Source organism: Aquarana catesbeiana, linkage group LG09, assembly GCF_042186555.1.
Source record: "Aquarana catesbeiana isolate 2022-GZ linkage group LG09, ASM4218655v1, whole genome shotgun sequence".
In the NCBI taxonomy this organism is placed as follows: domain Eukaryota; kingdom Metazoa; phylum Chordata; class Amphibia; order Anura; family Ranidae; genus Aquarana; species Aquarana catesbeiana.
In genome coordinates, this window is record NC_133332.1 from 206,231,579 (window position 1) to 206,256,515 (window position 24,937).

The window sequence follows — 24,937 nt, forward strand, 5'->3', positions numbered from 1 at the left end:
AAGTATGGGAAAATATAAACATGCACCTACCTGCTGGAGCATCAGTCAGGTGCAAGCCCGAGAACTGAGCGATCACATGGCTGCTGATCGCTCAATTCTTGGATTTGCTCTGAGCAGAGAGTGGTGACTGCCAATCTGTCCCTCCAACGCTCACTGGAGCGCTGGGTAAGAGCGACTTGCTCAGGCGCTCAGCAGCATGCAGAGATGCTGACCCAGCTGCCTGTAAGGCATCTCAGTGGATTCTGACATTGTTGAGACCCCTCCAGAGTCTCAAGTGGCTCTGATGCCAGCTAACAGCGAGGGTCACAGGAAAGCACGGCCAAATGTCACATTGTTCTTTTAAAATGCTGTAATTTTCTTAGTAAAACCACAGCATGTCTGCTGTCCCACTGAACTGCATTAACTCAGCATGGATATAATGGAAAAATTTAGAATGGAAAGGTGAGGCTGTACTGTAGGCAGAAAGGACAGGAAAGGGTTAAGGAGCTACGGGATTTGGTGGGATTTAGGCAGCAATAAAGACCAGCTTATTTACTGTATGGAGGCTGTTCCTTTATTTCTGCCTTCTTAGTGCGATAGGATTCTTTTACAGCAAAATGACAAGAGGCATGCTGAGAATTGTAGTGAAGCAGAATAAGTAGACCTGTCCATTTCTGCTATTGAATGTCCATGGAAAAAAGAAACCCAAGATTTGCTTCACTAGTTATTGCAGCAAAACAGTAATTCTTTTTGTCTTCACTAATGGTCTGTTCTATGTTCTGATAAGTACAAAGGAAGGGAAACATACAATCAGATTGAATGACTCTTTACTGTGGCTTCATACTTCCCATGTCTCCTGATATACTGTAGCTATAATTGGCCAGTTGCCCATGTCTCTTAAAATAACTGTAATTGGCCCTAAGAGTATTAAAATAATGCCACACAAATAGAAGTAGCCTGGGATCTAAGTGTGTATAATCTCCCACATCCTGCATCCTTTAATTAAAGGCGTGATGTACATATTTTAATTGGTGCAGGAGAAAACTGACCTCTTGAACCAATAATGGAAGTGCAGTTAGAGAAAGATTCAGCAGATGGCGCCACCGCACCACACTTCGCATTCCTGTTGTGTACTGGCAAGATTGTGTTCATTAATTTAGAAAATAAAGAGAAGAACTAAACAAGAGCTTATCAATTACATAATATATCATAGTCAATTTTCCAATCATTGGCAGCTCGCTCTGCTTGTGCCAGAGGGGCTCTTACCTGTGTCAGCAGTTTCACAAGGCGGAATCATTTACATACATTATGTTAATGGTGCTCATACCTGCCCTGTGATGGTCTATTCTGCCAGGAAGTGCAGCATCCTCACTGATTCCTCATGTGTTCCCCCGGGGCCACTTACTGGCTGCACTTTACATCGATCACTGTCAGTGATTAACTCCATCATCGCTGAAACCACTAAGTGAGCCATTTTCTGGCTGCTGAATGGCAGATAAAAGCCGATCAACTCTGCTTTCCACGGTTTATTAATCAGAGGGAAAAAGGTGCTTTCCTCTGTTTACTTCCCTGAGCAATAGTGATTACATTACAGGCATTCATTTACCATTTATCTTTTTGCTGGATTCAAATATGTGTTGAAATATATTGAGGCGAGAGAAAGAGAGAGAGAGAGAGAGAGAGAGAGAGAGAGAGGAAAAATGTCAAAAAGAAGAGAGAAGAGAAAAAGGAGAGAGAAAGGAGATCCAACAAAATAGGAAGAAGGAGAAAGAGAAGAGAAGCAAAGAGAGAGGAGAGAAAAACGAGCAGGAAAAAAGAGTGAAAAAAAAAGGGAGTGAACATAAAAAGGGTGAAAGTAAAAGAAGGGGGGGGGGTGAAGAGGAGAAGCAGGACAAGGATAAAGTATAGAGGGGTGAATGAAGGGATGAGATAGGAAAAAAAATAAAGAAAAAAATAAAGAAAAGGAGTAGAAGGTGAAAGAGAGAGAGAGAGTGTGTGAGAAGGGTGACTTAGGGGAGCGAGACAGGGGTGAAGGGTGGAGAGGAGAAGGGAGGGAGAAAAGACAAAGGAGAGGAGGGACGAGGATGGTGTGTGTGTGTCTGTGGGGGGGGGGGGGGTTTAGAGAGGGAGGGAGTGATGTAGATAAATAAGATCCTATGTGAGCAAGATAATCTATAGAGCATGTCACAGCATGCAATATACTATTTCTATATTTACACACTGATCTCAGCACCTGCTGTCTATTTATTTGCCGACTGGGAAAGCTAGTAAACTTAACTCTGCTATTGTATAAAAAAAAAAAGCAGTGGTAAATATATTTAGCAGCAAGATCGAGTGTTGAGAGAGCAGCGAGAGTAGACTGTAATTTCCTAATAGGTCACCTCTTTATTCTGCATTGGAATTGTAAGCAAAGGATATAGAGTGACAGTGGTGGAGGAGGGAAGAGGATCTCCTCTCAGGATTTAGGTGAAAACTGAGCAGGAGGCAGCTATACAATGTAATTAAGTGCTGTGTGCCTTTAATGAGTATGATTTTTGCACTAGGCAGCATTTTCACCTGGCTATACCTCTTTCCTAAAATGCTCTTGTCCTAGCCTGGTAGATAACAAGTGGGGAAGGGGGGGGCTGGATCAGGGAGGGGGACATAGGGATGAGAGTGGGAAAAAAAAAATCTAACGTGACATCAGCTTGCGTTTTCTTACACCGAACCTGCAGCCCCTCCTCCTAGCACTAATCCATCCCCATCCTTCCTCTGATCAGTTAGTTGCATGTCAATTGCACAGCTTGGTAGGGATCTGGAGACTGGCAGCCAGCAGCAGAAGGGATACGCTCTTAAAATAACCTCTCTCTTCCGGAGGAGGACCAGCGTTTCATAAAAAGGATTCTGGCCAAGGCTCAACAACACTGAGAGAGAGAGAAAAATTCTACTCATCTCACACTCACTGGTTTTCTCACATTTTTCTTCCCTATCCTGCAAGAATTTATTTTGTGCGAGAAACATCGAGGCAGAGCTTGATCCGCAGGCAAAGATGTCTCGGAGGCGACTTGCCGTGCTGGAGGATTGGGAGGCTCCAATAATGCCTGCATGCTCTCTGAAGTCAAAGTCAACTTCCCCGGCTGCTACAGAATGAAGGTTTGTTGGCGAAGGAGACCGGAGCAGAGATGTCTGTGCCTTTACTCAAGATTGGGGTTGTCCTGAGCACCATGGCGATGATTACCAACTGGATGTCGCAGACCCTGCCATCCTTGGTTGGCTTAAACACCACCAAGCTAACAGCGGCCAATCCAGGCACCTTGGACAGAAGCATTGGGGTGAGTTAGGAGAGAATGAAATGCCTGGCACCAGTTGGCATTTTATGCCAGAATGTTTGGGGGAGGGTTGATATGTGAGATTATGTTAACCCATGAGTGCAAGGTATGAGCGCATCTTGCTGCCTTTAACACTTAAAATGAAAAGTTGAACAGTATATTAGTCTGTTGTCACAGAACAATTAAAGGGTGGATATATGGATAATATCTCTGTGGCAATTACTGGAGAAGTTGGCTTTCTCCTCCCAGTGTACTGGGATCAGGGATGCAGCCACTGCTCGCCATCCTCTGTGGATGCAAAGCTGGTAGGATCCTGTGTTAATGGTTCTTTGGCCACAGGAAAGACATTAGAAGCCTTTCTACAATCCTCCTTATTGTAGCGGAGAGCCAAGTGGCAGCAGGAGCAAGGGGAGAGATTCTGGGTCAAAGGCATCTGAAAATAAAAATCCCAGTCTCCGAAATCATCCTTTTGGCCATCTTTGCTTTTAACACATTGCCTTGTCATATAGAAGGGTTTGTTTAGTGTATGATATGCAAAAAAAACCAAAAACAAACAAACTGTGGATTTTTATACCCGTGTGTATCGTATCCCTGTGAGGAACGAAGAAAAGGAAAAATAGATCTGTTTACTTTGTATTTTGTTTCTAACTCTAACCTAGTTTTCCCCAGGATTTGGGTCAACCCGGAATTTAGATCATGTATAAATTCGGCCCCCTAGATCTCCCCAGCATGTTTGATCTGTCAAATTTGGATAACATCCTGCAATGAAAGTTATCTAAAAAAAAAAATCAAATTTCCCTCAGAATGGAGGTCATCGCTAGTATTTAGGTCATTCAAATAATGAAGAGCAAATCTACATTTCTAAAACTAGAATCAAGGTTATCATATGACTCACAGAATCAAGGTCATACCTAAAATTCTTGTCACATAAAATCCTTGCCTAGAATTGTGATAATTCCTAGAATTTTTAGAATAGAGAATATCCTGGACGTGGGGATCACCCCTGGAATTAAGGTCATATCTACAATTTGGAGTTACATTTTTCCCTAAAATCCTTCTAATGCCCACAATTGAAGTCATCCTTAGTATTTTGGCCACTCCTGTATTGTGCAGTTGATATAAATCTGGTTTCGAGAATGTGCATAGTTTAATTATATGCATCTATATGAACAATTATTGCAGTAGTTAAGGTCTCGTTCCACATCACTTTGCCAGCGTGTAAGCAGCACTCCCGAGCCACAAATCACACAACTCTCCACAAAGCTGGCAGGCCTTACAGATATCATACACCGATCGCACTGATATACCTATATCAGCAATGTGTCCTTCACAGCCATCTTCACCTAAGCCCAGCAGAAATCTCATCTCTGTTCAGAAGTAACTGCAGCATCCCTACACTGTACCCAAGTAACATCTTGAAAGTGTAAAAGCGCCTTACAGTCTGTTCAATTTCCGATGCTCTTGTTGTTTTGATGCATGCCAGGACAGCCAGCAATTTGGCTCTCAGCCAGTGAGATTAGGTAGGAGAGTTCTCGTTTTTTCTGTGTCCTCTGTGTAATTACAATATGAGCCGACTATGTGGGTGAGTGCTGTGTAACAAGATCACAGCTCGGTAAAGTAAGGAGCCTTTATTCTGTGGTAGAAAGTATAATGCAAAAATTCTCAATGCTTATTTTGGTATCCATTCCTTACAAATCTGATATCCGAAATCTTTTCATAGATAACAGGTGTGAAACATGTTAAAAGACACATTTCCGCATTTAGCCATATACAATTACTTGCCACATTTCCACACTTAGCTATATAAAATTGTTCCTTGCCATGTGTTCATGTTACGGCATTGTGCATTGACATGAGGAGATACTGACTTTGAAGCTGATCCTTGCAACACTCATGCTCTCATTTTGTACGCTGTCACAAATGCAATGTGGAAGTATTTGCTTTCCTTTCCATCATTTTCTTCTCTCTATTTACTGTTATGTTTCCTTTTTCTTTTACTCCCTTCTGTCTTCAGAGATGTATTTTACATTCTTAGGCTGTTCAAGTTTAAGGAATTTCTGTCCTCTCCTCATTTTATAGGTGTTGCCAACCAACCCAGAAGAAAGTTGGCAGGTGTATAGCTCTGCCCAGGACAGTGAGGGCCGATGTATATGTACAGTGGTGGCACCACAGCAGACAATGTGCTCTCGGGATGCCAGGACAAAGCAGCTCAGGCAGCTCTTAGAAAAGGTGAGATGAAAATAAAATGTGGCCTCTTTGCTTACTTGCTGGGATGTTGTTGGAGAAGAAATGCAAAGAGGCGATGTTATTAAGTTAACACCTAGTAAAATCAGCATCTGGGCCTTGGTTATTATCTGCAAACTTATAGTGTGGAGGGACCTGAAAGCCTCAATATCTAAAGAAGGTTTAATTTCAGATGCAATGTATGTAAGCCATAAGTGTTTAGTGCAACTCCTGCCAAAAGTGAAGATGCATTTTTCTAGATTTTTGCAGATTCTGCTATTATTATGTAATGAAAATGTTTCAATGTGCTGTCTCCAGCTACCTTGGGAAATTGGTCATCAGAAGTATTTGGTTGTCATAGCTTTCTACCCTGCCTTAACTGCACTGTGCCTTTTAAACAGATCATAGAGCTCAGTTACATCAGTGACAAATTAGTCCTTACAAAGGTTGCGTTGCTAGATACTGCTGAAGGTTACTCAATTTGAATTACAGTTGACCTTTGAAAGGATATCCAAATCTGACTGATATGGGTTCCCAACAGAGGTGTAAAAAACCTATGGTGGGGCAATTACAGAATTTGTATTGTGATCATGTGTCAGCCTCAAAAGTCAGGGTCAGACTCATGAATTACCCATTATAGGCTGTTAAGGCATTTCTCCTTTTATACTCTGTAGACATTTGGGCACATAGCTGAGCAATTGTCCATGGCAATGTCTTACAGCTAGATTTCTGCTTGGTATGCAATGCTAATTAGATCATAAGCACAACATATAGTTGCCTACTGGAAGGGTGTACAGATTGGCATCATCTGTAAACTTGAAATATGTCAATGCGCAGAAAAGCAGTCCTACTTAGCACAGAAATGTTACAGGGCTTAAGGCAAGCCATCAATAACATATGACCTCCAACTGTAAAGAACTATGAAGTCCAGCATGTACCATCAGCTGGCTTCAAAGAATGTGATGGGGTTTGTAGCAGCTCACTAGGTCCTGTCCAGGCCTTGTGTGGCATATTCTGACAAAGCATTTGATGAAGGTATGACACCAACTAAAGAACTACAAATCTATGACACACAGAAATTTATCATACTGTATGCTTTAGTAGCTTTCCAAAGTAATGAGGCTGAAGTTATACAAGTGTACTATTTAGTAGATATTTAGCAAAGAAGACCAAAAGCCCAACTGAATCTTTAAATCAGCTAAATATGTTCCACGTCCACCAAAACAAAAAGGTGTTCAATATCTTTAAGTTCATTTACTTTTTAAACCAGTCACAGCCTGTAGAAGGAAAGACTGTCCCCTGCCAGCATGCAGTAGATAAGGACCCTTACTTTCTGTGAGGATGCACTGGTCTCATTGCAGAGGTCCAACAGCCTCAGGCTGAGTTAGAGCTCTAGCTCTGTAATCAGCAAAGCTAGTGATCTCTAATGATTGGAGAACTCTGGCTCTGACTCAGCAGGGGCTTTTTAAACTCTGCAAAGAGATCACAGCTTGCCTAAAGAGAGCAACATGTTGTTTCTGTTCAGACTGTGGCTGGTTTTTAAAGAAGAACTATGACTGAGCACACTTTTTCTTTTGATACATCAGGAAAGTAATTAGCTAGTTTGAACTGAAAGTCCATTTGGGCTTTAAAGCACATAAGCTGTGCAGTCACTTGCCTGACTAACGTTAAAAATAAAAGCAAACAAAATAAAAAGCATCAGACAAAAAAATATAGCTACTACAAAGTAATAAAAGTAGCGATAAAAATTTTAGAGGATGCCGATACAGGTCTTTATTTTAAAATAACAAAGTGGTTATAAAGCCTAAATCTTTTTATATTTTTGCCTAAATGAATTACTTGTTTAGGCATCAGTATTGCCCCATCACCCCCCAATTTTATTTACTTGAGCCCTCATTCAATCCAGTGCTGTGCCATCTGCAGCTCTTCTCTTTCCCACTTCCTGTACTCCTAGGCTTTGAGGCAGCGGGAGCCATTGGCTCCTGCTGCAGTCAATAAAAGCCAGCGGCAAGGGAGTAGGAGGTGAGTTCAGCTGTCTGTGTCTAGAACAGCTAGGCTTGGGAGAAAGCCCCCACGGGTGCCCTTATAGAAAGCGGCTTTCTTTGGGGGCACTCACGAAAGAGGAAGAGACAGAAGTGCCTGTGGTATACCCGAGAAGAGAAAGTTCAGGACCACTTTCTGCCATTTCATGGCACAAAGCAGGTAAGTATAAACTCGTTTCTTATTAAGTAAAAAAAAAAAACTTTTACAGGTCACTTTAAATCGGAGGTGGTGGTGGATTGGACCATACCAAGATCAGAAATATGTGGCCTTTAGCCTCAGGTCTATGTCAGGCCTTCTTAATTCCAAATTACTGACCTAAATATGGCTTCACGAGAAGGAAAATCAGGGTTTGAAGAATATTACCCTGATGGTTGTGGATGTTGTATTGTTAGCCTGGGAACAGATATACATTTAACGCTTCAGGCAAGCAAATAGTATATCATAAGGAACATATAGTTCAAGTATAGCCCAGGTTTTATATGAAGTTCTGTTTTGGCTGTAGATGGAAAAACACCATGATAAACTCAACATAATAATCAAATAATAAACCCGGTTGCACTGTACATCCGTTTTTTGTTTTATTCTAATTTCAGGTGCAAAATATGTCCCAGTCAATAGAAGTTCTGGACAGGCGGACCCAAAGGGACCTGCAATATGTAGAAAGGATGGAGAATCAAATGAAAGGCCTGGAATCCAAATTTAAACAAGTGGAGGAGACTCATAGGCAGCACCAGGCCAGGCAGTTCAAGGTGAGTACTGTTCCTCGTAAGTGGGGCTAGGTAAACTGTGTTAACATGGCTCCTGTAGAACTATAAGTCCACGAGGGGCATCTTAGTTATACAGAAACCTGTGCCACACAGATTGCCTACCTTCACTTCAACTACCCTACTTTGCATATTTTATATATATATATATATATATATATATATATATATATATGGATATATATATATATATATATATATATATATATATATATATTAGGATTTAGTAAATTGATATGTAGTTGGTGATGCTTTGGCAATGATGGCAGAGGTTTGCTACGCTCTTTCTCTCTGAGATTCTACAAGAAATAAGACAGTGACTAGAATAAAGAGGGTTTCCATCTAGTAAACTGACTATAGAAAAGTAGAATATAATGTCAGAAGGTGATGAGTAATCTTAGACAATTTGCTGCCCTTTTTTGCAGTATTTTAGCTTGGGCTTAATTCCATCTCCTGAGCTCTTCCCCTGCTTTTTGCAAAATTCTCTATGTGTATAAAGGTGTCAGTAGTTGCCGATGGCATGCTAAATCTTGAAAAATAGGCAAGCTGAGAATCCCTTTACATTACCGTTTTAAATTTTACTCCTGCTTGCTTTACTTGCTAAAGCAAATGTGGCTAATCTTAGAATATACTTTATCAAACCAAATCATCAAGTATTAAACCAATAGATGCAATAAGCTAAATAACCAATAGGCAGTCTTAGTAGCAAACTGCAATTCAGAAATAATGGGGAACATGGAGTCCTGTTAGGCTAAACAAAAATCACACAGGTCTCTCTGCAACCTGTTCCTAATGTCTCAAATGAACACCAGTGTCTAGCCCCTCAAAACTCTAATGCCTCGTACACACGGTTGGATTTTCCGACCGTGTGTAGGCTCCATCGGACATTTTCCTTCAGAATTTCCGTCACACAAAATTTGAGAGCTGGTTCTCAAATTTTCCAACAACAAAATCCGTTGTCGGAAATTCCGATCGTGTGTACACAATTCCAACGCGCAAAGTTCCATGCATGCTCGGAATCAAGCAGAAGAGCAGCACTGGCTATTGAACTTCATTTTTCTCGGCTCATCGTACGTGTTGTACATCACCGCGTTCTTGACGTTCAGAATTTCCGACAAACTTTGTGTGACCGTCTGTATGCAAGACAAGTTTGAGCCAACATCCATCTGAAAAAAAACATGGATTTTGTTGTCGGAAAATCCTATCGTGTGTACAGGGCATTATGAGCCCTTAAAAATTGAAGAGCACTTGTATTGTCAAAGACACAATATACTGCAAAGCAAGTGATTAGGGAAAGCACGTGTGGCCTTTTACGCACAATATAAGGGTTTTTGGAAATGTTATATCATGTTCCGCCTCTTCTACTGATTAAGCCCTGCCCACTCATATTACATAAGCTGTGCTGATTTTGCTTTACTCCATTCATTTGCATATGGTTACTGTAAAGAAGCTAACGTGTAAGGAGTTTAATCACTTTTAGTTACGTTCTGAGATGCAGAATCAATGGAACAATACACTCAAAAAGTTATAAGAAACGCCAAGGACCACAGTAGGTCTTAAAAGTGAGTTTTCACAAACTGCTAAATCCTTTACAAGTAGAAGATGGGTTAGAATGTTATTAGCATTCATGTGCTTCCCCCATCAGTGGCCACCTGAAACTGCCTAAATAACAGTTTCCCTAGTCCTGCCAAGGCAACTCACTCATATGGCAAGCAACAGAGACAGCTAGTGACTACACAATTATATTGGTTGGAAAACCATCCCCTGTACATTAGATAGTATCCCCAAGAAATACCTTTTACCTTTTTTTCAAGAGCAAATGCATCAGAAAAAGAGAACACTGAAGTAGGAAAGACAAAACCGTTAAAGAGTCTGTCCACCCTACAGTGATATGGTATGTAGGGCGGGGTTGGTAAGTTGAGTCCTTTGCTTGGTTGATGTATCCCAGGGCCTTATTTCTTTTTAGTTTTTGGCTTTGTTCCCACTCAGTTTGGGGTGTCCCTACTCCTGCCATTGCATTAACCAGCACCAGGTGTGGATCCACCTCACTGCAGCCAAAACAAGTGTGGAGACCTGGAAAATCAACTACAGACATCTCCTTACTGATCTCCTTGAAAAATATAAGAAATCACTAGGTAAATAACACCTCAGCAGCCACCAAACACCTTATAGGGTTGACAAACCCTATAAAAAGGTATCCGCTGTATTGATAAGTTTAGCAGACTTTCAAATCAAATTGGTTTCTTAAGTGAATGGGAGGGAAGCTTATCCCGACAGCTTCCTGGCAGTTCCTGTGACTTAATGAGATTGGAGAGGCTGATTTTCCAGCAGAAATGCAGTGTGGCAATGCATGACATGTAATTAGTGACAAATAGATGTTAGCATGTCTTGCACGATTTAACAAATAACCTTTCCTGGTGCCATCTCCCTCTACTAATAGGTCAGAGAGGATCAAGCTTTTGCAGCTACAACTGAGAATAATTGACATCATTAAAAGGCCAGGGAAGTCATTCCAGGTCACACAGACAACTATCCCTCAAATCTTTTTAGATTTTTTTTAAATTAATCCACATTTTCTGAGGGTAAACAATAAATTAAAGCACACAGCTTTCCAAGATGAGGGGCACTTTTTAGGTAAGAGTCAAACCCCTGCTACACTATCCTTCTACATCCCAGGTAGGAAAAAATAATCATATAAAACATCTCATGAAACATTTATAGGAGCCAACAACACTTTTTTTTTTTTTTTTTTTTTACAAAACATATAGAACAAAAAAAAAAAAAAAAAAAACAAAGACAAAATCACTAAAGTATTTGCATTGCCCATGAAAAACTAATCTCTTTATGTTCCTGGAATGAATTGGGTGAAAAAAAGACCCCGCAAATAATGTGACCTTCCCTTGATATTTGTAATTAATACCATATTTACATCACTCATAAAGAAGGTTCGTGGAGGAAAGAGGGACAGAGGGAAAGGGTCCCCCAACTTAGCTGATTATAAGTGTAGCATTCTATTACAGTTAGTATTACATAACTCATTACAAACAAAAGACATTCAGGATAATATTGACCCACAGTGTATACTTACACTATTTTAGGGGAGAGGGAGAGAGGAAGAGAGGGAGAGGGAGAGAGAGAGAGAGAGAGAGAGAGAGAGAGAGAGACTATACATATTGTTTTCCCCCCCCACTAAATAGACCTAAACAAGTGGCAGTACGCTTGATAAGCTCCACCCTTTTATTCCCACAATAGTACTACTCTGCTGTTTTCTTAACTAGGTAAATCTGTCGCCCAGATACAAATGGATGCAGCTGAAACATTTACTACATAAAAAGATAGTGAAAAGTTTATTATCTCCAAGCTTGCGTAGCAGTGAGCACAGTACTTAACATTATAATAGATCACTAGGGGTATCACTTAACACAACTAACATGGTTACATCCAGAATTATTTAAAAAAGGAACCCATTAAAAAAAGTATATTTTATTTAAATGTATGACACAGGGTCCCTTTTAACCACTTTCTGACCGCTCTATAGCATATATACTGCTACAGGGTGGCCGTTCTGTGCAGAATCACGTATATATAGCCAATTCTGCACTGTTGCCTAGGGGGCGCGTACACACCGCAGACGCGCCACTTGTGCTGTGATTACTCACAGAAGAAGCCGATATGTAGGTGCTGGGCAGTGGATGTCTGCCAGCACCCGACGATCAGCGGGCAGAGGCACAGGACGTAGCTCTGCCTATGAAAACATTGCAGAGTTCTGTTCTGGCAGGGAGGAAGTGATGGATTTTGTGTCCCTGCAAAGCAGGGAAAAAATGCATCACTTCTCTTAGTAAAAGCAGCACACCGTTTACACAAAAACACTAGTTAGGCACGCATTTAACCCTTTGATCACCCTAGATGTTTAGCAACTTCCCAGCCAGTATCATTTGTACAGTGAACGTGCATATTTTTAGCACTGATCACTGTATTAGTGTCACTGGTTCCCACAAAGTGTTAAAAGTGTCAGTGTCCAATTCTCCCCCGCAATATTGCAGTCCTACTATAAGTTGCTGCCGTTACTAGTATAAAAATAAAAAAATACATGAAAATTCCAGTATAAATTTTAACAAAAATATGTAGCAGAATACATATTGCCCTAAATTTATGAAAAAAAATTGATTTTTTTTAAAATGTATTTATTGGATAGGTTTTATAGCAGAAAGTAAAAAAAATGTTTGTTTTTTTTTTCAAAATTGTCACTCTTTTTTTGTTTATAGCACAAAAAAAAAAAGAAAAAAAAAACACAGGGGTGATCAAATACCACCAAAAGAGAGCTCTATTTGTGGGAAAACAAATTACAATTTTATTTGGGTATAGCGCAGCATGACCGCGCAATTGTCAGTTAAAGCAATGCAGTGCTGTATAAAAAAAAACGGTCACAAAAGAGTGTAAATCTTCTGGAAGGTCAAGGGGCTAAAGGAGAAAAATACATTTGGCATTTTTTCTTTCTACAAAAAAAAGATATATTATGACTGGCTTTTTGACACCAAGAATTATTCAAACATACTTATTGCAGGTAAAGACATTTCAAAAGATTACATTAGCATAAATTGCAGAAAAGAGAGCAGGGTGATCTTACTATAACTGCAGATATTCTTCATTTTTACAAAGAGCAAACTGCAGTTGCTTTTTTCTTCCCACTTAACGTGACCTCTGGAAGGTTTTACCCCTTAATGACTAGGGCATTTTTTGCAATTCAGCAAAGCGCTACTTTTTACTGACAATTGCTCGGTCATGCAACACTGTACACAAATTAAATCTATCTTTTTCACACAATAGTTTTTTTGGTGGTATTTAATCACTTTAATCATTTTTGTATTTGTTGCTATATAAAGAAAAATAACAAAAATCTTGAAAAAAATAAGCTTTTCTTAGTTTCTGTTATAACTGATGGTCCATTTCATTTCTTGAGACCCTAAAATGCCAGGACAGTACAAACCCCCCCCTTTTTTCTTTTTTTTTACATCCTGTCATCTGAGTAGTTCAGTGCAACCATAGTACTTTTCATTCATGACAGTTTGCTTACTATTATGATGCTGCGATTGGCCACAGCTGATCACATAGTACAAGGTGCTGTGATTGGCCAATGTACCATGTGATAGCTGTGGGCTAATCACAGCATCACAACAGTTAGCAAGCTGTTCATGAATGAAAGCTATTCATGACAGTTTGCTTATATATTATATGATTGCTTTGATTGGTCATAGCGATCACATGATACCCCCCGCCGTTCACAGCAGCCAGATACCGAGCACAGTAATCTGGACACAGCCTGTGTGTAGCTGCCGCCTGCCCACAGTAAACGTACTGTGGATAGACAGTAAGTGATTAACACTGGTGTTTGTGCAACTAAAAACCGTTCTGATTTGGGAAAGAAAAGATAGATTTAGACGTGTTTCTAAATCCACTGCTCCTCTGAAGAGTAATTCCCATTCAGATCGTTTTTCAGAGATGATTAACAGGCAGGTTTTGGCCCTATTTTTGCTGACAAATGCAAGTGCAACTGTTTGGCATTAGATGCAGTGCTGCGGCTCTTTCCCGTACACTTGAATGGGTCATGTGCGGCGGACATTGTAACACGTTGGGGGTGTGAAGCATCACAACCGCAGCATGTAAACACCCCCATCCGCAGCTGGGGGGGGGGGGGCTAAAAACACAGCTCAACCATGCATTTTTACCTCCTCCCAATTGCACGTTTAAATGATGCCTTATAGATGCTTTAAAACGTGTTACAGCAAACCCCCACTTCTCTAGCACTGCTTCATGGGCTATAGAGCAGAATGACAATTAAGCTCCCTCAATATAGTAATAAAAGATGAAATGTCAAGTCATATAGTGCTCCCGTGTGTCAGTACATAAACCACATCATGCAGAATTACACCCATTATGCCATGCAGCACATAGAACATCAGTACAGCAAGAATTCCACATTAGACACCCCCCCAACATTGGCTGTATATATTTGTTTATTATAAAGGTATATCGTTATTTCATGATATAATCATTAAAATAACAGACTTATTTATTTTTTTAGCACCATCATATTCTAAAGCATTTTACACTACAGCTTTGCATAGTTAACAATGTACTTAAAGAACAATATAGTCAACATAGGGTCCTGCTCACTGCGGCTTACAGCCCAATAGGAAACATGAGCTACGAGGGGCCTGATCATTACATCCTACAGTCCAACAGTGAATAAGAGGCATGAGGGTCCTGTTCACTACAGGCATACCCCACTTTTAAGTATACAATGGGGTTTATTTACTAAAGCTGGAAAGTGCAAAATCAGGCTCCCTTCTGCATAGAAACCAATGAGCTTCCAGGTTTTATTACCAAAGCTTAATTGAACAAGCTGGGGTTAGAAGCTCATTGGTTTGTATGCAGAAGGGAGCCTGATTTTGCACTTTCCAGCTTTAGTAAATAAACCCCATTGTGTACTAGTGGGGTATGCCTGTACAGCTTACAGTCTAGTACGGAACAGGAGATATGAGAGCCTTGCTTATTACCACATACATTCTAATAGTGAACAGGAGGTGTGTGGGTTCTGCTCATATTACAGCTTATAGTGCAATAGGTAACAGGAGGCATCAGGGCTCTTTTTTTCCTGCCTTAAAATATAATACAAAACAGAAGTATAAGGGTCCTTGGAAAGTAATGGAGATAAAAGTGAGAATTTGTTGTAATGATAGTTTGCGAGACTCTTCATTAATACCAAGTCATCTTTTAATTACCTTAGAGCTTCTAAAATCACAACCCCACAGAGTGTCTGTGCAGAAGAGAAGGACATGTGATGTGCCCCAGTATTGTCCTATGCATTATTAATGGGTCTAGGCTCATCTGGCCCCATCACTATAGATATTCCCTTGTGTTGGGTTATGTCAGGAGCTGGGAGCAGCTGCTCTTTCTAAGTGTCTCATTGTACATTACAGAAAACTCCAGAAAGTTCCACCAGCCAAGGTCAACCATGAGACTGTCATGGAGGACGTCTTTGGCTCTGCTGTCACTTGCTCCTGTTTAATTGCTCCCGCTGGGAGAGAGGCGGTATTGGAAGGAAAATTCAAGCCAACTCAGGGCCATAGCCCATCAGCTGCAGCACTGAGCTGTCATTTCCACCCTCTGCTCGCCAATAACAGCGGATTTCAGGTCTGAACTGGGTCACCAGGCTCACACTAAAATAGAACAAATCTTATAATTACATTGTTTTTATATTTTCCACAAAGTGTTAAGATTACATACCGGCTCCTGATGTTCTTCTAGCTGATGTATTATTTTAATAGGAAGGCACAGCGGGATACATGTTTCTTTTACCCCTAGAGAAAGAAACAACAGATGTCTATTTTGCTGACTGCTCGACACTGTTGCAGAATGCAAGTAATATATGGGAAAAAATACACATATACAGTTGTGTGAAAAAGTATTTGCCCCCTTCCTAAATTTTTTTTTTTTTTGCATATTTGTCACACTTAAATGATTCAGGTCATCTAACATATTTTAATATTAAACAAAGATAACCCAAGTAAAACCAAGATGCAGTTTTTAAATTATTATTTCATTTATTAAGGGAAAAAAGCTGTTCAAACCTGCCTGGCCATATGTGAAAAAGTAATTGCCCCCTCCCATGCTGAATCGTGAATGAACTGTGATTAAGCACAATTTTTAGAAAGTTGAGTTAAATTTCATTTGCCACACCCAGGCCTGATTACTGCCAGACCTGTTGAATCAAGAAATCACATAAATAGAAGCTGTCTGACAAAGTGAAGCAGGCTAACAGATCACAAAAAGCCACATATCATGCCACAATCTAAAAAATTCAAGAACAGATTAGAAACAAAGTAATGTACATGTATCGGTCTAGGAAGGGTTTCAAAGCCATCTCTAGGGCTTTGGAACTCCAGTGAACCACGGGGAGAGCCATTATCCACAAATGAAGATAACGTGTATTTACTCGGGTTATCTTTGTGTAGTAATAAAATTTGTTTGATGATCTGAGTCATTTCAGTGTGACAGATATGCAAAAAAAAAAAAAAAACAGAAAGGGGGCAAATACTTCTACACACTGCAAGTTTTAAGAGACTGACAGACATCAGCCTTGTAAAACACGGTCCTATCTGCTGTTTAAAAAAAACAAAAAAAACACATCCCCTTTGCTAAAAAACTCCAACCCTTTTCAGAAACACACGACTAGTAATAATTTTATTATTGCTCCTTTTTTTTTTCCACATATTACACTGACCATATACTATACAATCTAATTGTACAAATCTCCTCAGACCTACTGTTACCTATGTGGTACAAAGGCCTGCCTGATTTGAAACAACTTGAATGCATTGTTTAGATGTGTACTTATATTGTTTAGTTTTACATTCTTTGTATAACCAGATTGTGAAGTTTATGGCCAGTTTTATGCAGAGCATAACAGAGAACATATAGTCAGTCCCTATCACCATATTACAAGATCACTATAGAGCCAATCTGGATAGAAGCCAATTAACCAGTCAACACATTTTGGATTGTGAGGGGAAAATATTGCACAGATGAAATCCACACAAATAGCAGAAAACTAACTTTGCAAAGATAAAACTCCAACGGAAGCCAAGACCAGAAGTCCAAAGCTACAAGGGCACTAATAACCATACAGCCACCGTGCTACCCAATAACTACTAAAAGTGGCCACACACACACACAGTCTGCCTGAGTCATTGTGAAGGCCTACATGATTGGAGATAAAAGAATAGATAGAATTATATAGTTTTTGGGAAATTTAATGAAGATTGTGCAATCGGACTGTAACGTGTGAATATTTTTAAGAGACACATCATTGAGAGCATCTTTGTAAAGGCCCCATCCACAACCCATCCTATCAGACCCTGATACTAACCTTCCCAGTGCTCCCTCACAGTTGGTGACAGAACCTGTGTGGCCTCCTTCCCAGCTCTCAGGTCTAGCAGCCAATTGCTAGGCCTGAGCCATATTATATAATGGAGGATGTGCCATCATTATTCCCCTTAGCAGCACACACTAGAGATTTTAGTGGCAGCTGCAATGGAGGAAGATGTGGTGAGGGAGCACTGGCAAGTAGAGTATTGGGGTTTGGAGAAGAGGGTGGCTACTACTATCAAGACACTGTCACTTTGCCCTAAATTGGCAAGTCAACAGTGTGTTTTTAAAGTTTACCACACATATTATACTCTCCTTTAGATCTACCAACAACCATGTAGGGCAGTGGTTCTCAACTCCTGTCCTCAGGACCCACTAACAGGCAAGATTTTAAGTATTAACCTTGGGGAGATGCAGACTAGAATACTGCAATCACTGAGCAGCAAATGATACCACCTGTGATGTATTTCAGTTATCTTGCAAACCTGGTCTGTTAGTGGGTGCTGAGGACAGGAGTTGAGAACCACTGATGTAGGGGATGGTCTACCTGATTGGATACAGATTGGCTAGTTAGATTAGGTAGGTGCTCATATTATATAGCTTTAAAAATCTAAAGTTGATTAAACAGTCAGACTGTATCATGTATGATGACCCTAAGACAGGATATGTACAGCCAAATTATAAAATGTGAGGCCACCACCTTAACGTGGTTCCAAAGGCAGAAGGTTTTTTACTTTCATGCATTCTATGCATGAAGGTAAAAAAACCTTTAGCAAGCAGCTCCCCCCCCCAGCTTCCTTATACTTACCTGAGCTCGATTTTGATCCAGCAAAGTGCACGAGAGCAGAGGCTCTCTTTGCTCTCTCTCCTCATAAGCTCAGACTCAGCAGCAGGAGCCAATGGCTCCTGCTGCTGTCAATCACAACCAGTGAGGAGGGAATGGGGGGCATAGCCGAGCCGTACTCTGTGTGTCTTATGGACACACAGGGGTTAGTTTACTAAAGGCAAATAGACTGTGCACTGCTCTGCTGACTCTCATCATCCAATCCTGTGCAGCCAAAAATGCAATTTTTTCTATTTTCTTTGCACATGATTTTGCACAAGCTTTACCTCATTTACTAAGCTCTGAAGCAACTGCAACAGTCCATTTGCCTTTAGTAAATAAATCTCACAGTGCCAACTCGGAAGCAAGCATGCACAAGCCATTTTCTATGGGGGTACTTGGCAGGGGAAGAGGCCAGGAGTGCTGGCGGAGACCCGAGAAGAGGCAGATCGGGGCTGCTCTTTGCAAAACTGCTGCACAGAGCAGGTAAGTATGACAAATGTTTTTATTTACAAAAAAAAATTACTTTTAGAATCACTTTACGCTAGGAAGGACAGGTCTTGAATTGAAGGGAGGGCTCTTTCCCAGGGCAACTTTTGTCCATAAAGTGGTTCTAAACGCAAAACAGTTTTTATTTTCATGCATTCTATGTATTAAGATAAAAAAGCTTCTGTGTGCAGCAGCCCCCTAATACTTACCTGAGGCCCATCTCGATCCAGCTATGTTGCACAAGAGACTTGGCTGTCCGGGACTCTCCCCCCTGATTGGCTGAGACACACAGTGGGCACCATTGGCTCCCACTGCTGTCAAAGTCAGTAAGCCAATGAGGAGAGAGAGGGGGCACAGCTGAGCCACAGCTCCATGTCTGAATGGACACACAGAGCAGCGGCTGAGCTTGGGTGCCCTCATAGCAAGCTGCTTGCTGTGGGGGCATTTGGCAGGAGGGAGGGGCCAGTGGGGGACCCAAGAAGAGGAGGATCTGGGCTGCTCTGTGCAAAACCATTACACAGAGCAGGCAAGTATGATTTGGTTGTTATTTTTAAGCAAAAACAACCAAGACTTTAGAATCACTTTAACTGACTCCAACTGTAAGAATTGTACATTGTTCTAGAAGTATACTACTGACTAAAGCCTATTATTTAACGTTATAGATTTATTATTACATTCCATAAAAAGGATTCTGTACACATTTCTAAATGTATATTAAAATGTTCCCTCTATCACATGATCCATTTCCAAGGAGAGAAAACCCAATACATCGACTCAAAATTAAAGTTAATAAAATGTAAAGCACCGATATTTAGAGGCAATTGGATGTTTTCACAGAATTCTAATAAAGGTTTCAAAGTTGAGGCCTGCAATGTGACTCATCATCCCAGAGTTTTTATTAAATTTCTTCCAAGCATACAACAGTTTATGATTCCTAAATCTGGCTCCCCAAAATGTGATCTAGTGGTCACATTAAAATGACCCTTTTTTGTCCCATTCTTTCAAGTTAATAGATTGTCAGCAGGTTATTGTATTTCTAGTGAGTACATTCCCATCCATCCCTTCTCCAATCCTTCTAGTCAACTGATACAAGCACACACTGCATTTAGTCAGATGTCAGGAAACTCACTCAAATTGCAGAGAGGACATGCCAACTCTATGCAGTGTCCCTGATGGAACTAAAGTCCAGAACCCAGTGCTGAAAGCGAAGACTGCCACCATTTCTTATGGCAGGGGCCCCATAGCTGAGAACACCAGCAAAGTGGAAATGTAGTTAAATACAACTTAAAAGTAGGGTGACTGTAGAAAATATTCTCCTCACTTAGGGAATTATGTACTTTTAGCAAATGTGTGTTTTCTAGAACAGCTGTGCTTTTAAAATCTATACTTTCTTGTTGACATTGTATTAGCCTGAGAAGCTTTATGAAACCAATTAACAATTTATTTTGCATGCAGCAGATTATATGTGTGGTTATTGAGAAATCTTTTTATAACTGAAATAGGTAGCGTTATTTAAAATAAGTTTGCACTGTACTTTTATTTACTTAGTAAGAATAGGAAAGTATGCTGCATTTACTAAGGCAAAGAGCAAGGTGTAATGCTGGTCATATACTGTATATAATAATCTGGAAGCTTACTGTCAGCAAACGATCACAAAGGAACTGGATGGCCTACACAATATGCCACCAACACATTCAAATGTTTTCCAGTTTTGAGCAAATCAAATAATCAAAATTGCTCTAAAATAGAAAAATAAAATGGAAACCATTGTATTGTCAGTTCAAAACATTTTCAAATCAATTTCTGCCCAAATTTTAATTGTTCAGATGCTTGGATTAAAAAAAGAAAGAATGAAAGAAAAAAGGCAAACACACTGACTACTCCCTTCCCTCACCTCGAAAAAGGGTTTTGCCTGATGGGTAGACGTTTTCCAACAACAAGCACTTCTCATATGGAAGGCATTTCATCCCCGTACGTACTTAAATGATATGTTCACCTTTTAAGAAAAAAATAATAAAGCCATATATTTTTTCAGAAAAAAAAAATGTGCATTGATTATTTTTTTCCTGCAGGAACCTGAAAACCATTGCACCTATGATCAGTGGGTCAGGGGTGAAATGCCAGGCTTCTGCAGACTACACACCTGCAATTTGTTTTTCGACGAAATTCGACAAATTCAGAAATATTCCAATTAACAAAAACCCGTTTAACTAATTTTTATGAAAATTGGGAAATTCGAGAATAAGAACGAAAACCCGAAATAATAACTAACTAAATAGAACTATTGCCAACTATTAAATTATAGGTATTGGAATCTCCTTTCAAATTTGGCTGTAATGGAACGTAACAAATACAAAGCTATCCGAAGTTACGAATTGTCCAAAATAACGAATGCCACATCTGAACAAATGGAACGTAACAAATAATAATAAATAAGTTTTATTATTATTATTTATGTTACCAATTGTCCAAAATAATGAATGCCCCATCTGAACAAATGGAAAGTAACAAGAAATAATACATACATTTTATTATTATTATTTATTATTATTATTAATAATAATTTGTTCCGTTCCATTTGTTTAGATGCAGCATTCATTATTTCGGATAATTTGTAACTTCAGATAAATTCGTATTCGTTACATTCACTAACAGCCAAATTTGAAAGGAAATTCCAATACCTATAATTTAATAGTTATTATTAGTTAATTCAAATTTTAGGATTTTGTAAATTTATTCGAAATAACAAATTTGGATCATAACGAATGACCCGGAAAAAAAAAAAAAAAAAAACAACAAATGAATCGAAAACTAACACATTTTTCAGCAGTGCACATGTCCTACTGCAGACAAGCCCTGCGGCCTTCCGCCCGTACCTCCATATGGGCTGATTTTGAATTGTAACAGCGGGTGTGGGGAGAAGATCCCCCGCCTTTTGTCATACTGGGGGGGGGGGAATCGGGGGGCGAGAGAGCAGGAGTTGGAACATGTTATGGATAAATACAGGTGGAACATGTAACATGCTCCAAAAGGTGAACTTATCCTTCAAACCCTAAACAGCTTGGTCCATGTTTGAGCTTCTGCCCTTGTTCAGACAGAGGGCGAGTTTGAAATCATGAACCGGCATTTCAGTTCGACTTTGGGGCCGATTTGATAGAAATCTGTGCGGGTTTCTGCACAGATGTCTATCGAAATCGCCCCCAAAGTCGACAAAAGTAGTGCAGAAGCTACTTTTGGAAATCGATGTGGCGCCGCAAAGTCGGCGTCACACCGAATCGAACGGTCCCATTGCTGGCAATAGGCTCAGATTTGACATGTCAAATCAGCCCGGTGTAAATGAAGACTCTAACTGGATTGAAAAATTCAGGCATTAGATTGGGCAAAAAAATATAACTAAAGGCAAAACTTTTTTTCCCGTTTTGGATAGAGTGCAGAGGGATTAGAGCACCTGTCATTTTTCGTTGCTGTCTGTGCCCCCGTTAGGGAGATTCTCCCTCTCTATGTGTCCTGCTTAACATTATTATTGAAAGTGAAAGTAAAAGAAAATACCAAATTTTGGGTTTTTCCCAGAAAAGTAATAGGGGAAGTCTTCCAATGGGGACACTAGTTCTGGTGACTTGGGGGTCCCCAAGGAATTTCCTAAATCTGCAGGAATTTCCTCTCACTTGTCTTGGCTTTGGGAAAGGAAGGGAAATCTCAAAAGTGGGACACAAATGGCGAAAAAAAAAAAAAAGAGTTTTGCCTATAGTTCTAATTTAAAAGAGAAGTATGGAAAAAAAAATGTTTTTCCCATAATCATACTTACCTAGATGGATGCTGCATCTGTCCCCCGCCGTCTCTGCACTAAGAACCGAGCCATTGAACATCGCCGATGGCTTAGTTCTCTCAGCTCCCCGGGCACAGAGCTGCTGCCTGTCAGTCAGCAGCACCCCTACCTCTGCTCCTCCACGCTCACTGAAGCACTGAGCTGTGGAGGGGCGGGGAGCGGCCAGGATAACGTGGTGCCTGGACTGACCTGTGTGATGTCAGGAGAGAGCGGACTAGGAAAAACCCAGCCAAACTAGCACAGGCTGGACTTCTCCTTTGAAGGACCCCCTAAATAATGGTAACTTACAATAACCAAACAGCAATTGTGTTACATTGTTGCAACTGACTGAAGTGCATTCATAGGTAAAACTTTTCATTCTTTTAGTTTTGGATAGAGTGGGAAAGGGTTAGCACCCGTCAGGTTGTACTGCTATCTGGGTTTCCATTAGAGAGACTTTCCTGAATTTTCTGGAGAGCACATTTTAGCAGACATGAAACATGGAAAAATCTGCAACAAGGAATCAAACAATAAAAGCTGACAGGTGGTTCTAGCATTCCCCTACTTAACCTAAAAACACATTTTTGCTTCTGTATATGTTGCTGTTGGAAGTTTCCTTCCTGTCCTGTCTGGTGAGAAAAATTGTCCCCAGGTCAGTAAGCGAGGGGAAATCCCTAAGGCTAGGTTCACATCTGTGCGGGAATGTGTGTAATTGCATGCATTCTCACACTCTTAAGTGGCACCCTCTCACACTGAAAAACAAAGCGCTTTCCCACACACTGTGTGCACAGGCACAATTAAAAACAATGGGCTGCATTTTAGATCAGCAAAAAAATAAAAATAAATACTGTATGCCTGAAAAACAGAGCCTTTTCAGGCAGCAGTGTTCAAAAGGCCTAAAGAAGCCTCAGACACCACTAATACCTGACAGGGGCTCCAATCCTTCCCCACTCTATCCAAAATTGAACAAAATGTTTCGGCTGCAGATACATAAAAATGGATGAAGCCTGAAATCTGATAGATTTCTAGAAACCACCAATGCTCTTTCACTGCCTTAATAAATGAGCATCTGTTTCTTAAAAATCTTGTTTTCAAGCAGTTTAGTGCACAAAGACTTCAATGGTATTTCATTTTCTTGCTTACAGGGCTAACTTAAATTGCAGTGACTGAAGAGGCAGTTAACTCCTATGTTACCATGAAAGACACACAGCAGTTTGGGCACCAATCAGAATTTTTGTTCCCCCTATTTTTTTCGCTTTCATTTTTTTTATTACTTTTTTTTTTACTTTTTACTCTTTATTCTCCCGATTAAAGCTTTCTCACTAAGGAACCTTCAACACCTTGAAATCCAATCTTCCTTTGCATGCAAATGTAGCTGCATTTCATGAAGAATTTTTAACCCTTGTCAATGCATTCTATTTTTTATTTAAAGAAAGAAAAAGAAAACTTTGTGTATGTGTTTTAAAAAAAAAAAAAGAAGCATGTAACCATAAGTTGTTGCATTTGAAAAAAAAATGATTAATAAAGGCCTTTCCCAAATAAGTTGTACTGACCATTTTTTTAATATGGTATTTTACAGTGCACTGCTCACACTGCCCTTTTTGGGGAGGTCATAATGTCACTGTGGTTGGGAATCAGGCAGGTAGTCAGGCAAGTAGACAGGGTAGAGTAGACAGGCAGGTCAGGGTGTTGCCAAGTTTTGCATGCATGGCACTGAACCAGCTTATTTTAACCTTGCAGGCAATAAAAGCGAAAATGGAGGAACTTAGGCCTCTGATACCAGTGTTGGAAGAGTACAAAGCCGATGCCAAATTGGTATTGCAGTTTAAGGAGGAGGTCCAGAATCTGACGTCAGTTCTTAACGAGCTTCAGGAGGAGATTGGCGCCTATGACTACGAAGAACTGCAGAGCAGAGTGTCCAATCTTGAAGAAAGGCTCCGTGCATGCATGCAAAAATTAGGTAGGCTCAGACATGTCACAATGGCAAACCCTGCTATGCCCATTCACACAAAAGACTGTAGCTAGCATTTAGAGACACCTCAACTGCAGTTGGGTAGCAAGAATCCGCAAGCAATTCTTTCTGTGCTGTGGACTAGTCATTAGATTAGCTAGCCAGACTGAAAGATTTGTGGGTTACATGTGATAACTGATTCTGTTTTACTTCTACATTCTACTTCCACCATCTTTTTTGCATCTTTCCAAGGGCTTGATTAGATGGGCATTTGTTCATACAAACTGCTTTTATCCCTATACACTTTAATTGGAATGTAAAAGCAGCTTGATGCTACTTAGAAGTAGGTCAAACGTGAAAAATCAGGAGAGCATTTTGTAAATGTAGCTAAATGCACCTGATAGCATGCTGCATTTACTCATCTACACAAGCCTTCCATTTGGTTTTACAAGAAAGCAATGTATATACTACATGACAAGGGCAAGGTCGTCTTGGCTCGCCACAAGAAAAAAAAAAAAGATATATATTATATAGAAATAAAAGCAATTCTGTTGTGGGTAGACTAGGCTACAGGCACACTGGGGTTGATTTATTAAAACTGGAGAGTGAAATACAAGCAAAATG

At 40.1% G+C, this 24,937-nt stretch overlaps 1 protein-coding gene and 1 long non-coding RNA gene across 4 annotated transcripts in view; one reads left to right on the forward strand and one right to left on the reverse strand.

Moving 5' to 3' along the window:
* The window catches only part of LOC141108218 (uncharacterized), a 753,340-nt gene extending 751,512 nt beyond the window's left edge, over positions 1-1,828 (reverse strand). Inside the window, exon 1 of the long non-coding RNA XR_012236027.1 lies at positions 1,307-1,828. This is a non-coding gene — a long non-coding RNA (uncharacterized lncRNA). The remainder of the gene's footprint in view (positions 1-1,306) is intronic.
* Positions 1-24,937, forward strand: part of OLFM1 (olfactomedin 1) — a 104,644-nt gene that overhangs the window by 41,186 nt on the left and 38,521 nt on the right. The window contains exons 1-4 of one of the 3 annotated variants that reach the window (XM_073599598.1): positions 2,642-3,290; positions 5,367-5,516; positions 8,147-8,302; positions 24,103-24,322. In XM_073599598.1, the coding sequence (XP_073455699.1) occupies positions 3,141-3,290; positions 5,367-5,516; positions 8,147-8,302; positions 24,103-24,322 (676 nt within the window). In that variant the 5' untranslated portion in view covers positions 2,642-3,140. Of the gene's footprint in view, positions 1-2,641; positions 3,291-4,848; positions 4,870-5,366; positions 5,517-8,146; positions 8,303-24,102; positions 24,323-24,937 lie in introns of those variants that run through there. The other 2 variants (XM_073599600.1, XM_073599599.1) reach the window with 2 other exon arrangements.